The 16,712-nt window shown below is 39.6% G+C and overlaps 2 protein-coding genes across 9 annotated transcripts in view; one reads left to right on the top strand and one right to left on the bottom strand.

The window, feature by feature from the left end:
* SESN1 (sestrin 1) overlaps window positions 1–11,043 on the bottom strand; it is a 130,979-nt gene extending 119,936 nt beyond the window's left edge. For 3 of the 6 annotated variants that reach the window (XR_003429208.1, XM_027089129.1, XM_027089133.1), the window contains exon 1: window positions 10,058–11,041. Coding sequence is in view for 5 of the 6 variants with exons in the window: in XM_027089129.1 (XP_026944930.1) it covers window positions 10,058–10,336 (279 nt within the window). In the remaining variant the exon portion in view is untranslated. Of the gene's footprint in view, window positions 1–10,057 lie in introns of all 6 variants that reach the window. The other 3 variants (XM_027089122.1, XM_027089104.1, XM_027089113.1) reach the window with 3 other exon arrangements.
* A 427-nt stretch (window positions 11,044–11,470) lies between these two features.
* Window positions 11,471–16,712, top strand: part of CEP57L1 (centrosomal protein 57 like 1) — a 61,652-nt gene continuing 56,410 nt past the window's right edge. Inside the window, exon 1 of one of the 3 annotated variants that reach the window (XM_027089189.1) lies at window positions 11,471–11,805. The gene's annotated coding sequence lies outside the window, so the exon portion shown is untranslated. The remainder of the gene's footprint in view (window positions 11,806–16,712) is intronic. The other 2 variants (XM_027089177.1, XM_027089181.1) reach the window with 2 other exon arrangements.

Below are 16,712 nucleotides of genomic sequence, written 5' to 3'. Positions count from 1 at the left end.
TTGGTTCCTAGAGGTGCTATTTCCTCTAGGATGCTACTTCCTAGGGCCAAGAGACCTGGAAAGTAGGTGAAAACTTTCCCAGTTGCCCAGAGACTTGGGGTACCCTAAAGGGCATATGGTGCCAGAGGGCTCAACTTCCCATCTCCTCTCCCCCAACTGCACTGTGAGGGCAGAACAGAATACTAATAGTTAATATTCACTGAGTGCTGAGTTACAGTAAACATTGCACTTGTTACCTCATTTAATCCTCACAACTCTGTGAGGGAACTGAGGCTTAAGCAGATTATATAACTTGCCCAAGGTCACAAAGCTTGGCAGAGTAGGACTTAGAGCCAGGTCTGACTAACTCTAAAGCCCATGGTTTAAGCATGCTCCTTTACTGCTGTCCAGGTATTAAAGCACAGGCCTTGGCAATGGACCTCTCCATGTACACTTGACCCCTGGATGACACATGCACCTGTTTGCCTGCGACCCCTCCCTACTGGTGCCACATTGACATACTAGAATGGTGCTGAACTCCAAGGAGGGGATGGATGCTACAGATCTGCCATCACCAACGGAGCAAAATTCTGAGTAAGTCCACCACTTACCCTGAGGCAGTGGTTGGTTAGAAGCATCCTTTGGTAAAGTTGGACATAGCATTAATATGTTAATATATTAAAATTTACTGTACAAAAGGCAATTAGGGGTGTAAATACATGTGGATACAAAGAGTGGGATATATGAAAGTCAATTATAAGTCAATACATAAAAATCCTAAACTCTAAACAGAAAAATCCTAAAGTAATGCCAGTTTGGAGTTTGACTCATTAGCTAAAAGACCTAGATCAAGTTCATCATCATCTTCTTTATTATCACCAATATTCATCACCATCATCACCAATATTTACTGAGCACTTACTGTGTATCAGGCCCACTTCTACATACTTTACTGTTCACTTAATTCTCAAAACTACCCTGTGAGAGTGGTATTATTATCCTCATATTACAATAAGTAAACAGTCTCAAAAAGTTTATTCGTAATTAACTTTGTACAGTATATCAAAGTTTACAAAATGCTTTACCAATATCATCTCCTTTAATTTTTATAATCACATCACAAGGCAGATATTAAAATTATGTCAATTCACAAATGAGGAAACAGACTACAGAGGTTAATTTATTCATGGCTGGTAAAGAAAATCCAAGATCTTTAAACCCTTCTGAAGCAACATCTCTAGTCAATGTGAGACTCTGTATATTTAAAATAGATGGTTAGAAAGAAAAAAAATCAAGAAAAAGCAAAAGCTTCTTTTGTTTTTAAAGTAGAATAATGATTAAAATTAAGAGACGCTTACAGCCTTTTCTTTGATATGCCAAAAGATAGATAAGCACAGCGCTTGGCATATAGTAGGTACACAGTAAATACCTCATGAATGAAATGAGAAGAAATATTCAGTGCATTCAGTGGTAAAATCTACACTGCCTCAATAAAATTTCATTTATGCTCAGAATCTCTGTCATCAAGAAAACTGAATAAATACAGATTAATATTTTATAATTTAAGACTGCCAATGTATACATTACTTGTTAGATGAAAAAATAGACACACCTTAATTTGGTGAGCTGTAATCACTATCAATGACCTTGAGAGATCTTATTTTGTGAGAAACCCCATCTCCCTATCATTTAAATCACTTTTTACTTTTGAAAGCCTTCTCTAAATATGTCCTTCGGTACCACTGATCATATCATTCTACCATTATTTTGCAAGGCTTGGCCTTTATCACATGATCGGAAGAATTTCTTACTGTGTTTAGGCTATGAATAGCATTTGAAAAATTACTCAGTTATAATTATAGACAGCTAACACCTGCCAACTTGCTAGAAAATGAAATCATGTCAAGTTTAAAGACGACTGCAATGCTTGTCAAACAGTGAAGTGTGAAAACAGTAAATGCTCATTTTTAGTGGGGTAAACTAAGATTCTAATTAGACTTTACTGAATATTACACATAGAATTGACAAATTATCCTAGCTATTTAAGAAAGCATATGTATATGTATGTATGTGCATATTTTATATATATATAAAATACATATGTATATATTACATATGTATAAAATCTTGTCAATTTAAACAATTTTTAAGTTAAAACATTAATACTATTCATTTAATGAATATGTATATATGAAAGTTGATTTGGGTAATATAACTAACAAAACTCACACCATAAATTTTATTTTCCTTTAGTATGGTTTAAAAGCTTAGGAAGTTGTTTGAAGGTAATTTTATAATATAATATTTTAAAAATCTATGAAGACCTTTCCCTTTTAAAATTAAAGAGTCAGATTTAAAGAAAGCATAAAACTAAAAGTATTTCATTTTTCTAAGGTAATTCCATATTTCATTGCAATCTTATTAGATTTTTCTATAAGTAATTGTAGAAAAGAGATAAGAACATGAGAAGACATGATTCTTGTGTTGCCAAATTTCACAAGTCTTTTTCATATAAACTGAAACATGTCACAAATGGTGACAGTTTACTAGTAGTATACAGGCTTTCAACAATAAAAACGCCTATTGTGAAAGTCCAATAAATGGTCCTAACAGCTATCCTACAAAAACTCCCTAAGTATTTTCAGTGAAAAAGCATTTTTTTAAAAAACAAGCATCTTTTTTTTCTTTGAGCAATATTTTTTACACCTTTATTGGAGTATAATTGCTTTATAATGTTGTGTTAGTTTCTGCTGTATAACAAAGTGAATCAGCTATATGTATACATATATCCCCATATCTCCTCCCTCTTGCATCTCCCTCCCACCCTCCCTATCCCACCACTCTAGGTGGTCACAAAGCATGAAGCTGATCTCCCTGTGCTATGTGGCTGCTTCCCACTAGCTATCTATTTTACGTTTGGTAGTGTATATATGTCCATGCCACTCTCTCACTTCGTCCCAGCTTACCATTCCCCCTCCCTGTGTCCTCAAGTCCATTCTCTATGTCTGCGTCTTTATTCCTGTCCTGCCCCTAGGTTCTTCAGAAACTTTTATTTTTTTATTTCATATGTGCACATACAATATTTGTTTTTCTCTTTCTGACTTACTTCATTCTGTATGACAGACTCTAGGTCCATCCACCTCACTACAAATAACTCAATTTCATAAAAAACAAGCATCTTTTAAAAGACTGTTTTTCTATACACAAATGTCATGGTAAATGTATCTTTATTGACATTAGTTTAACTTGGTGTAGTAACCAACAGGAAAAAAAGCAAAGCATAAAATAATGTTCCCATAGTGTGGGTTAAACTTCCAATCTGCCCATTGCCCCTAGTAATACCATCATCAAATATTCTGAAGAACCCTCAGATGCCCCTGAGTTTACTGTGCTAGTGTAACTGAAGTAGCAGTTCATAACATCAAGGTCAATTAAGGTCTTTCTCTCTTAATGTAATAAATGTGATCTACAAAAGCTGGGTCAAAGTAAATCCTATTTTCTATTGACTTCAATTAAAAACTAAATATTTGGGGCTTCCCTGGTGGCGCAGTGGTTGAGAGTCCGCCTGCTGATGCAGGGGACATAGGTTCGTGCCCCGGTCTGGGAAGATCCCACAAGCCGTGGAGGGGCTGGGCCTGTGCGCCATGGCCGCTGAGCCTGGGCGTCCGGAGCCTGTGCTCCGCAACGGGAGAGGCCACAACAGTGAGAGGCCCGCGTACCGCAAAAAAAAAATAAATAAATAAAAGTAAATATTTTATCATGATGTGAAAAAAACAGACTGATTTGAGAAACTGTGACAAAGAAGAGATTATAATTGGTGGCGAGGCTTGCTTGGTGCTGATATACATCCAGCATAACTTTCATCCTTTTATGCAATTTAAGTACTGCCTTCCCTCCACCAGCATCTCCCCTGTCCTTCCACAAATTCTAAAATTTCCCCGTGCCTCTGGTTCCTCCAGTACATGCTAATTTGCTACTCATAAACACTGTTTTTAGATATGAAATTATTTATGATTAAGACATAACACCAAATAGGGCCCCATTGTTTCAAAGTTCTAAGTGATTAATAATCCTTCATCAAACCGAAGATTCTACAGCTACTTTCTGTCACATCAAAGTTTCAACAAATCCTTAAGTTGGCTGTTTAAGTTATTATCTACTCAATTGGTTAAAAGATATCCTGCAAATTTCTAATGGCTTACAAAAGGAAAATAAATATAACCCTAAAACAAAGAGAACAGCACATCTATTTTCAAATTCTTTTACTCCAAGAATGATCTGTATAGCACTTTAAGGGCACACAGTATTAAAGACAAGAAAATAATTCTAATTAAGCTAAACTATTGTTTCAGGGAGTCCTCCTGACATAAACAACCCATGACCTTAAATTGAAATCTAATAGGCAAGTGTTTAACATCCCATTTCCCTACAAAACACTACATCTCATTTATAAACAAAAACAATGTTAGAAAAATATTTTAAAAATTGATCATTCTGGTTTTTTATTTGTTTGTTTCCATGCTAAAGACCATTTGGGGCACTGTAACAGGAATAAAATATTTGAAATCTGAAAACTTAAAAAAAAAGAGTATCCGTGTTAGTTTCAATCTTTCTTAAAAGTCAGAACAAAGGAAGAGGACAGTGAGGGTAGATAGTGTAGATATGATTCATCCTGTAAGCCAGTGAGTAGAAAGAACATAGGCTTTTTACTTTGTTTTCAAAGCATTTAGAAAAAAAAAAAAAAGTTAAAGATTTGCCTTCAACTTCTTTACATTCTTCTTCCAAAGAAGTCCAGACAACCTGAGGGTAAATAGTATTCTCCTCTGAGTTCAAAAGCAAAGAAAGAAAGTGGTCAAAGATAGGAATAAGAGGAAGCAGGAGGCTTTCTGAGGGAACGGGACTGAGTTCTCAGTGTATCAATAAAATAAGGAAGGCCAAAAAACAGTGGATATGGAAGAGAGAAGCTCAGTGTAAACACTGAAAGAGGACTTTCATATTTGCTGTGATACCTAAGAGTCAGCAGTGAATGTTTGAGATGGACTACCTTAAATTTTTGGCTTTGACTAGACACGGCAGTAAAATAGAAATAAAAACAAAACAATCATCTTAAAAGGCCAAATCTGCTTCTAGAATGTTCTGAATCTGTTATATTTTATAGCATCATTATAAATTAGTTACATTTCCAATCTAATAGAATCTAAATTATAACTAGACCAAAGCAATATATTACCTAGTTAGATATCAGTTTTATTGGCAGCCTCTGACTAACCTGTCTTCTGTCCCTCTTCTTCCTCACCAACAGAAACCTTTGTTAACACGATGGGGGCTCTTCTGGCTCTTAGGGGCTGAATGTGGATTAATCCAAACCAAAAATAGAAATGCCCAATTTCTTTGCCAGTTACTGGCTTAGTAAAGGGCATGTGACACTGGTCAATAGAAACTGAGAAGAAGTCTGCTGGAAGGTTTCTGGGGAAAGCTTTTCTTCCCTAATAGAGGCATGGGAAAAAACTCTTTTCCTCTTAGCTGCAAATGGTCAATGACTACACATGGTGCCTGGAGAACAAATAGATAAAAGGCAAAAAGGTAACATAGTTCAGCTAATGAATCAATCTTTCAGGCTTGAAATAGCCTAACTTCCAGACTCATTATGCGAACAATAGGAGGTTTACTAACCTCTTACTGTTAAACCTACAAACTATATATTACCCAATGGATACCAACTGGATACTCCAACTGCAACTCTACAACTATAAATATGCACCATACCCAACAACTAAAGTTTCATTTCTCCCTGGGGAGTAACAATCACTTCACTAAATGAAAGTCTCCTCCATCCCACTTAAGATAAATACTTCTTACTTGGTCTCAGTTTTCTACCTTAAGCCAAGTTACTTTCAGATAGTGTTAATTGCTGACAGGCATATAAGAAAATTTGTTTTCCTTTGTCATGGTATAGAAATGAAAAGGATCAAATGACTACTCTTGGAAAAGTACTTGGCTATTTTGGATACTCCTCATAATGTTTTGATGAATATACACATACTCACATTTCCCCCCTTAATTACATGTATCATAAAGACAATAGCTCACCAGTGGACTATAATAGTATATTGGGCCACTCCATTCATTTGCTTAGGGAATCAAGCATATCCAAAAGGTATTATGGGTGTAAACAAACAAACAAACAGCACAACTAAAACCTCCTATGAGAATAGAAGACCTTCCTCTAAAACAGGGAACAAATCTAATTGATCTTCCAGTCCTGACTATAGTGCCTGGCACAGAATAGTTCTCAAAAATGTGTTGAACAGATTTAAGTATGCTGACTTGAAATCAATAAATTGAGAACAGGAATACAAACAGAGAATGCTATCTCTCAATGTGCCAATTTTTTACATGTTTAGCCATTCTGAGTTGAATCCATCCTACCACCACCCTACCATATCTTCCTGACCATACTCCTCTGAGCTGACCTATAGCAATTAAGGGCCCCTTCAGGAACAGCTGCAAGAATTGCAAATGCAGTTCAGCTTTTGCTGCTTACTAGTGAATAACAAGGCATTACAGAGCACTACATTATTTTGTTTCCCTTGTGAGGCTGCAGCGTTAAGTGGACGCCAGATGATGCTGGACATTAAGTAACATACTTAAGTTTAGATTCTATCCTAAAGGATTTTAGGGAGGAGAGAAACATGGTCAGCTTTTTATTTTAGATAAATAGCTCTGCAATTACGTGGAGGATGGATATAAAGGTGGTTGAGAAAAGTGAGAGATAACAATGTCAGGAGTAGAAAAGTGGTGGCAGGGGCAGAAATCCCTTTAAGAGCTATTTCTAATCAGATTTATCATAGGCAACTTAATCTCAACATGTCCAAAACAGAACTCACCATTCTCCTCAAGTGACCCTCTACCACTCTTTTGTCTCCCGAAATGACTTAATTATTCACCAAGGAGTTCAAGCTAGAAACTTTAGAGCCATCCTTGATTTTATTTTCCTCATCTCCTATATCCAATTAAATACTATACCCCATAGGTTCTAACTCCTAGCTATCTCCCAAATCTATTCACCTTTTTCCACTTTGCCCACTACATCTTACTCCACCATTTTTGCTTTGGACTAGTGAACAACCTCCTAACTGTTGTACATTCACTCTCGACCCCCGAAATCCATTCTTCAAATTGCTTCCAAAGTGATGCTTCTAATACACCATGTATCATGTCACCATCTTGCTCAACACCCCTCAGTGGCTTCCCATTGTTCCTAGGATAAAGCCTACAACTCCTAACATGGCCCACAAGATCCTCTGTTCTCTGGCTCCTGCCTAAAAACAGAATTCCTAACTTTATGGGTGTTTCTTATGTGCTAGGCACTGTGCTATGCTTTATAAGCATTATTTCATTTTATTCTCATTGTGAGGCAGGAACTATTAGCATCACCCTCATTCTGCAGGTGAGAAAACTGAGTCAAGGAGAGATTATGTAACTTACCTAAGGCTGTAGAGTTCAGGTCTGACTCCAGAGCATGTACTTAAACTTTCACACTCTCCTCACACTGTATGCTCCAACCACACTGCATTACTTTCCACTCCTAAATTCACCTGCTCTCTCTTACCATGAGGCCTTCACACACACTATTCCCTATACATAGAATGTCCCTCTCACAAATCTCATTTTTGTCTGGATAATATCTATTCATTTCTGCTTAAATGCCATCTCTTCAGGGAAGTCTTCCTTTACTATCTGAAATTATATTGTTTATTTGTTTATGGTCTGTCTCTCTTCAGTAGAATGTCAAAATTGTTACCACTGATTCTCAGTTCTTAGAATGGCATTCATCAGGGGTTCAATTAACATTTGTTGAATGAAGGCATGAATGAATGATGTAGGGATGAAAACTCCCTAACCTAGTAACTTCATCTATTCAGACTAAGAAACAGTATTTATTTAGTAGCTTCCAGGTCCCAGTCAACACTCTTGAGAACTAACAGCTGAGCCTGCGCGTCCGGAGCCTGTGCTCCGGGAGAGGAGCTCTGTCTCTCCCACAGGCTCTGGGAGAGACAGACACATAAACATGTGATTATAGCCCAATATAAGTAAAGTGCCTGTTAGAATTGTAGCTGGAATAATGTGCAATAGATGCAGAGATGAGAAAGCAGGCATAAATTGATGGGAAATCTTTACAGTAGAGATTCTTGAATCCTTTTGCAGGATGAATGAGTCTTGAAATACATATCACACAGTCCATGTATTTCTTTTATGAAAGGGGAGAGCAGCATCCATTACATATGGGGCACTTTACATCTCAGTTATCATAATTTATATTATTTATTATAGTAATACACTTCTGTATTGTTATTACCATTTTATAGATGTGGAAATCCAAGCTTAAGAGAGGTCAAGTAACTTAACTCGTTCAAGGGTATGCAGTATATTAATAAAGGAGGAGAACCTGAGCCCAGGTCTGACACCAGTACCACTTTACTTACCATTATGTTAGTCCTTTGACCCTGTACTCCCCAGAACCTCATTACTTCTGTTTTCAATCTAACTCTTAACAAAACTGGTTATCTGGTTTCCCATTCTAATATAAAAAAAGTAGCAAAATAAAAGATTCAGGAAGAGACTGAAGTGAAGTATACCAACAGTAAGGTAAGGAACAGAAAGACTATAAAAATTGAACACACAAATTCAAACAAAATGTATCATACAGGCCTACATATACATTCCACCCTCAGCTGTACTTGATGTGCATAATGATGACCCCATTATGAAAAAAACGGTGGTTGTAGTCACTACACTAAAAGATAGAGAAATAACTTTTGATGCTCAAAGAGGTAAACTTCAAGTACTAGAATAATTCCTCTCTAGTAACTCTGGATAAATATAAATTGTAACTATTGTTTCCACAGCGTTTGTGAGAAGAAATATCCAGAGATCTTAGAGTCTTCATTTTATACACATTATTATTTTTCTGTTGCTTTAAACTGAATTCAAACCAAAATAGAAAAACTGTTCATCTTAGCTTATATATATACCCAAGTAAATTATAAATTTAAAAAACTTCTCATACTGTGACTTTGAACACATGTGGATTGAGTAATTTAGACTGATAAGCTTAAAGACCATTTCTGACAATTCTTAATATCTAAAAATCTTTCCCTTAAAAAAAAACCTTCTAATAAATCTTCTAATAAAACAAGATAAATTGAATATGTACAAACAGGAGGAAAACTATAACATCCTTTATCCTTTGCACTCACAACTTAAATAGGTATGTATGTGAAAAAAAAGAATCAAACAACTTAGGCAAACACAGAGAAAGCTAGTTAAGTAACTGACCATAACAGCCTACCATTCACTCAACCTGAATCCAATTCTTCAATCTGCAGATGTCAGCTCCTTTATAACATGGGCTTTTATTATTTTATATAATTCTTTCAGGAAAAAAAGGTTGCATTTAGGGAACAGATTCTCGGGTTTTTTGCTTTGTTTTTAAGAACAAGAGGAAATTGTTTCACCAGTTATCTCGAACAAGCTGACTAGGAAATATTTCTTTATCATTTTAGAGGGTTTTAAACGTGAAACTTTCCACAGAGAACACTGTTTGTAGCAATGTGAAAAGCATACTGGCTACACTTCCCAACAACACATAAAAATGAATATAAGGAAAAGTAAGTATTTATTTGTAATTAACTGTAATTTTCACATATTTTGCCCAGGAGGAATGCATTTCTTTTTAAATTTTTTTTATACAGCAGGTTTTTATTAGTTATCTATTTTATACATATTAGTGTATATATGTCAATCCCAATCTCCCAATGGAGGAATGATGCATTTCTGCTAATACTCTCTAGAAAGACAATACTTGTTTAGTTGTATTTGAAAATTACTTTTACTTTAGTTCACCTTGTCCAATTTTAACCCCAAATTCAATGTTTTACAAAACAATCTAAATTTAAGATGTTGAGTGGTTCAAATTATAACAAACAACCTATTTGAAGCAAATACAAAGTGAATATCGGCAAGTAAAACTTCACATTACTAGATAAACAGTTGTACTTATAATGTTATTTCTTACCTGCACGCTCTTCAGAATAAACTCACTTTTCTCTCTTACATCTTTAAAGGGACACCTCTTAGAAAGCATAAGCAGATGAGCAAGAAGCTTATTCAACCCATCCAAAGAAACAGCATTTGAAAGGCCGTCTGCTGGACGATAAGGTGTCTCTTTCACCAAACGAAGACACTCGGTTTTTCTCACAATGATCTGCCTAATGTTTTCCAGTGCTGTCTCTCTAGTAGTTGAATCTCTACTGCACAGTCCATCCCATCTCACTTCATTCTCTCCTTCAGCCATGACAATTGGAGTTTTTTCTTTGCTGTCTTCAGTTACCTTTCAGCATGTCCCCCAAAGCACTTTGCATTTTTTAAAACGAGAAATGTAAGAATAAAATCAGAGAACTCGAATCGTCATGAAAACATACGTCTGGGTGACATTTGGAGGCAGAAGTGTATTCGATCTACAAGATAGAGCTCGCCCTCTCCTTCTGCCCGGAGGGGCAGTCTTCTGGTCAGAGACTGAGAAAAAAAGTTGGAAAGTTGAAACCTTACAGCGCTGGCTTTGCTGGACAGGCAGTGTCGGGAAAGTGTTCTCCTCCGTCTCTCGGCGTCAGCGGATATCCTCACGTTGTGGAGCTGTCAAACCCGTACTCTGCCCAAAAAGGCTGGTAACAGCTGAACGCTCACCAGCCATTCGGTGTTTTTTGTCTGTGCAGCCACGGTGTTCTCAGGAGCGTTCCCATTCCGCCCCTCCTCCGGCACCAGTCCCCGCCTTCCGCAGCTCCTCCCTCCCGGCCAGGCGCTGGCTGGGAAGGCTTGCCGAGCCCTGGCTTGCTGGCCCCGGCGGCCAGAGACCCTGGCGCTCCCGGGTGGTCGGCAGCCTCGTGCAGCCGCTGTCTCGGTGGCGGCGTTGGGGGAAATCGTCTCCGGCCTGCCGGTTCCGGACTCCCCGGGCAGATGCCGTTTCTTTTCCAATCCTTGCGTCCTCGCTCACCGCCCGCCAGGCCAGACAAGCACAGGGCGGCCCCGCAATCCCCGAGCGCGGGGCTGGGCAGCGAAGCTGGTGGAGCGGCTGGGCCCGCGGCGCAGAGCCCGCCCCTTCGCCCAGCCCCATCGGTGGGGCTCGGCCCAGAGGGCGGGAGCGGGGAGGGAAGATGGGGTCCTCACCCCCAGCCCCTCCCCTTTCTCCGCCCGGCACAAACGAGGAGCCGCCCCCGCCCCTGCGCCCTGTTCCCCGCCCAAGCAGACGCGACCCGCGGAGGCAAAGCCATTGGAAAAAACCCCGCCCTCCCACAGGCTACCTCCAGACCCTAAGTCCGCGCGCGGCCGCCAACCGCTGCCGGCCGTTACGCTTGCGTGACGGCGGGCAGCGCGCATGCGCCTTAAAAGGCAGTTAAGCTGCGCCGGGGGGCGTTTTATGTGCTCTGAGGTTTGGATTCTTTGGCCTGAACAAGGGGAAAGGAAAATAAGGGACAGCTGAAGTACACAAGCACGGCAGAGAGTGTAGCACAGACGTACACCTGGAAGTTCTTGAATCTAAATTTAAGGTCAGCCTAAAAATAGAAACGGTCTCTTTATTACGCTAAACCCAGGTTTAAGAAGGCAGGGCGTACTCGCATTGACTTCTGGGAAGTATAGTTTTGGTGCCCTCGGCGCGTTCTGTTTGCGACAGAAACTACCGCCCCCGTGAGCCACTGCGACGTAGTCTGTGGCGGCCTGCGAGCCAAGGGTTAGCGTTGACGGAGATTGACTGAGAGCGTCGGTTTGGTGAGCACTGTGGGCTTGGTTGCCACTTTTCCTTTGACAGGATTTTTCCTTCATTTCCTCTGGGATTTTAGAAACCAAGCCATCTAGGGCTGTATCCTTAGTCCAGGGACTTCTGTTAGTAATCTACGTGGGAAGGACTAGTCCGGGTGCCCAATCCCGAGGGCGCGTTGAGGCGAGAATTTGGGAATGGTTGCTATCCTGAGGGTCGGAGGGTGCAGCATAAGGCCAGGCAAGGAGGATGCTGTGGAACCGGGTGCTCCGCGCTGCTGCCTCTACTTCCGCTCTCTCAAGTGGGCTCGCGCGGCATGGATTAAGTACCCCTATGCAATTGCACCTGTTTGCCATTGCACAGGGTTGTGGTTTATTTGCTCAGTCAAATGTCACCGCAAGCCAGGCTTTCAAAGAGAGTTGTAAAATCCCTTTTGTATGAGACTAAAGGAGAAAGAATCCCCGGTATTCCTAAATATGAATTTTTGCAGGCTTTAAGGATACAATATGAAAAAAGACATAAAAATCTCCAAAATTTAGTATTTTTTAAAGATTCAATCATTTGTTTACAAATTACTGTTTGATTTTAAAAAGTCATTCCTCTTGAGGAAAGTCGACGTTTGAAGTGTTGTCAATGGACTGAAGACCAAATTAGGTTTTAATCCTTCACGTTGCAGAATAGATGTGTTTCTTAAAACTTAGCCTTGTTAGGTACTAAGTATGCAACAGTGGAAAAGACTGTTATCTAGTTAAACTAATGGTTAAACATACTACACATTACACACATTAAACATATAGTACTATATCATTGGGATGGCTAGAAAGATCACTTAGCCCAGTCTTGGGAAGTCAGGGAAATCTTCATCTCAGGGAAAGAGGGCCAAAAGAACAGCATATGGTGAGGCCCTGAGTGAGAGAGAGAAGATAATTTCAGGAAACTGCAATAAGCCAAAATCATACATATTTTGAGAGGGATAGCTTTTTGTGTATTGATGTACTTCGAAGCAGCAAAGAGAAAGGTACTGTGAATTTTCCAGATAGTTTCTGAAAGTCATCTATCCTTGAACAGATTTATAGTTCTGATGAATTGGTTTAATTTGGAAAGCATTTGACATTCTAATGTTACTGGTTTAAAATCAGAATTTTAAAAAATGAGAACTTCTTATGAGTATGATTTCAAAAACCAAAAAAGCCATTCCTTTTTTTTTTCTTTTTGAGGGGCTCATCCTCCTTTGTCCAGCCCACAAAGGGTAGGGTAGTTTCCTTTTTTTTTTTTTTTTCTTGCGGTACGCGAGCCTCTCACTGTTGTGGCCTCTCCCGTTGCGGAGAACAGGCTCCGGACGCGCAGGCTCAGCGGCCATGGCTCATGGGCCCAGCCGCTCCACGGCATATGGGATCTTCGCGGACCGGGGCACGAACCCGCGTCTCCTGCATTGGCAGGCGGACTCTCAACCACTGCGCCACCAGGGAAGCTCATAGGGTAGTTTCTTAAGTCCGAGTCTCCTTTTTGCTATGTAATTGAATATGATCTCATTCATAGCCATGGTTTTGCCACCACCTATGACTCTTAAATGTATAGCTCCATCCAGCTTCACCTTTCAGCTTTCTTATATACATCTTCTTGATATTTCTTGGATATCTCAAAAGTACCTCAAACTTAACATGCCTAAAACCAAATGCATGGTTATCACCTGTGAATCTGATTGTTTTCCAGTGTTCCCTACTTCACTTTAAGGCACTACCATCCACTTATGATGAAAATTTGAAACCTAAGCATTAGTATTATTTTTTTAATAAATTTATTATTTTTGGCTGCGTTGGGTCTTTGTCGCTGCGTGTGGGCTTTCTCTAGTTTCAGCGAGTGGGGGCTACTCTTTGTCGCGGTGCGCGGGCTTCTCATTGCAGTGGCTTCTCTTATTGTGGAGCACGGGCTCTAGGCGCGCGGGCTTCAGTAGTTGTGGTGCACGGGCTTAGTTGCTCCGCGGCATGTGGGATCTTCCCAGACCAGGGCTCGAACCCGTGTCTTTCTTAATGTCCTTCATACCTCTGTATCCAAATTATTATTAAGACTTATCAATTTTATCTCCCAAATATCCCTCAAATCCATCCTTTTCCATGCATCTACATAAGCACAGTCTTTTCTAAACTGCCATAATCTCTTGCCAAGACCATTGCAATAGTGATTATTCACTCTGGCCTTTCTCCATTAGTTCTCCAAACAGTAGCCAGAATAACTGTTTCAAAATTCAGATTTCTCTTAAAACCATTTAGTGATGTCCTGCCTTAATCTTAAAGGCAAAATTTCTTTATAAAACCTAATGTCATTTGGTCCCTTTCCACCTTTCCAGCCTCACTTAGTCTACCAGTCTCCACATATCTGTGCTTCAGCCATACAGATCTTTCTTCAGTCACTGGTTCTCATATTCCTTTTTATCCATTTGTTCACTCAACAAGTATCTGTTGAGTGCCTACTATATAACAGGACATTGAGGTTATACTACTGAGCACAATGTACAAAAGTCCCTACTCTCATAATCTTACATTCTACTAAGGAGAGATAGACAATAAAAATGTGACATATATAGTAAATGAAGACAAATGCAGTGGAGAAAAATAAGAACCAACTCAGAAGGGGGATGGAGAGTGCCAGGTTTTGGGAGGCAAGGTTCACTTTTAAATAAGGTGGTCAGAGAAGACCTAATCAAAAAGGGTCATTTGAGGGGATCTGAAGTAGGAGGAGGAGTAAGTTATGCAGGTGCCTGGAGGAGGAACGTTTCTGTGAAGAGAACAGCCAGTGCAAAGGCCTGTGGGTCCTCACATTTGACAAATAGCAGTGTGGCAGGAGAGGAGAAAAACATGAGGTCACAGAGGATGGAGGTCATGTAGGTGATTGAAAGAACTTTGACTTTTTTGATTGAGATAGGAGGCCATTGCAAGGTTTTGAGCAGATGGGTTGCATGATCTGACTTTTTAAATTGATTACTTCTTTTAAATTGTGTTGATCATGGACCATGGAGAAGCAAGCGTAGAAGCAGAGACACTAAATAGAAAGGTAAGGTAATAGTCCAGGTAAAAGATGGTAGTGGTAGTGGGCCAGGGTGATAGCAGTGGAGGCAGTGGGAAGAGGCCAGAGTCTGAATATATTATGAAAGTATAGCCAACAGGTTTGCTGACAGATTGGATATAAGGTGTGAGAGTAAAAGAGTCAAAGATGATTACAAGTTTTTAGCTTGAGCAACTAGGAGGGAATTACCATTCAGTGTCATGGGAAAGTCTCCAGATTTGTGTGTTGGGGTAGCAGGGTAAATCAGGAGTTTGGTTTGGCCATGTTACGTTTGAGATGCCTCTAAGACATTACAGTAGAGGTGTGGAGCAGGCAGTTCGATAAATGAGTCCAGAGATGAGGGTAAAGATCTGCCTATAGATATAATTTTAAGCTTCACAGTAGTGTTTTGATAGTAGATAAACACCGAGAATAGCTGGTATCACAAAAAGACGCACTCCATGGAGTTTGGGTCGATTTGGATTTATCTGCAACTATGCAGGATTTGCCAGTGAACCGAGAGAAAAACCTAGAGTGTGGCATCCTAGAACGCAAGTGAAAGTGATTGAGGAGGAAGGAATGCTAAGTTATGTTAAATGCCGCTCTAGGTCAGGTGAGATGAGGATAGCTGATCACTGCATACAGTTACGTGGAGCTCATTGAGGATCTTGAGAGCAGTTTCAGTGCGGTAAAGGGTAGAAAAGCCAGAAGGGTGTTTTATTTGAGAGAATAGAAGAAGAGCTAGAGACAGTGAGTATGGTACTGTTTTCTTTATCCAGACTGTTCCAGCCTAGTCTTTGACTCCTGTTCCTGTAGATCTTAGCTGAAATATCACTTTCTGAGAGTTTCCCTGATCTGATTAAATGCCCCTATTGCATACTCTTATTGTGCTGTATACTTTACTTGCTAATAAGTTACAAATGTAGTTTTACGATTGTCAGTGTGATAATTTGACTTAAGTGTATCTGCTTCTAAAGCTTAAGCAGGCCAGAGCAGTGGCTGTGCCAGTTTTTGCACATCTTCAGCTCCGAGTACAGTGTCTGACAGAATGAACTTAATAAATACTTGACGAAAGAATGAATGGAAGGAAAATGTAATGTCAGAATTTTCAAAGGTGTTGCACATTTACCTGTTGTTTACAAAAACACAAGATAATTAATGGATGGAGGAGGATATTTTATAATGAAAACATTTTAGAAAATTAGTCTTAAAAGAGAACAAAACTGGGACTTCCCTGGTGGTCCAGTGGGTAAGACCGCGCTCCCAATGGGGGGGACCTGGGTTTGATCCCTTGTTGGGGAACTAGATCCCACATGCATGCCGCAACTAAGAGTCCTCATGCCGCAACTAAAAGATTCTCCCATGCTGCAACTAAAGATCCCGCATGCCACAACGAAGATCTCGTGTGCTTCAACTAAGACTCGGCACAGCCTAAATAAATGAATAATTTTTTTTTTAAAAAAGAGAGCAAAACTTTTATTGCTAGTGAGTTGTAGTGCTCACCCTCATGAAATTGGATTTGCTGATATCTTTACCATGTTCCTGCATGTCTCATCCTGTTATAAGATAGTCGCACATATTTACGTAGAGTATAAAGTAGAGGATATCCTCTACTTTATACTCTACGTAAAAATGCGCGACTATCCTCTACATTCATTTATGCTTTAAATGAATAGTGCTCTAGTCAAGGAAAAAGCTGACTGGCTGGTCTCCGACAAGGGGCTTTCACTATGAAATTCATTGATTAATTGACTGTAAGAAAAACAGGGCTTCTAAGTCTTGTGCACTTACAAACACAATCTTTCTACATGCACCAGAGTTCGTGAGATACACACACACACACACACACACACACACACACACACACACACACACA

Source organism: Aethalodelphis obliquidens, unplaced genomic scaffold, assembly GCF_003676395.1.
Source record: "Aethalodelphis obliquidens isolate GAN/ISIS:26980383/991018 unplaced genomic scaffold, ASM367639v1 scaffold3, whole genome shotgun sequence".
Lineage (NCBI taxonomy): Eukaryota > Metazoa > Chordata > Mammalia > Artiodactyla > Delphinidae > Aethalodelphis > Aethalodelphis obliquidens.
The sequence above is the reverse complement of the archived record's forward strand: the minus strand, read 5'-3'. Positions and strand labels throughout refer to the sequence as shown.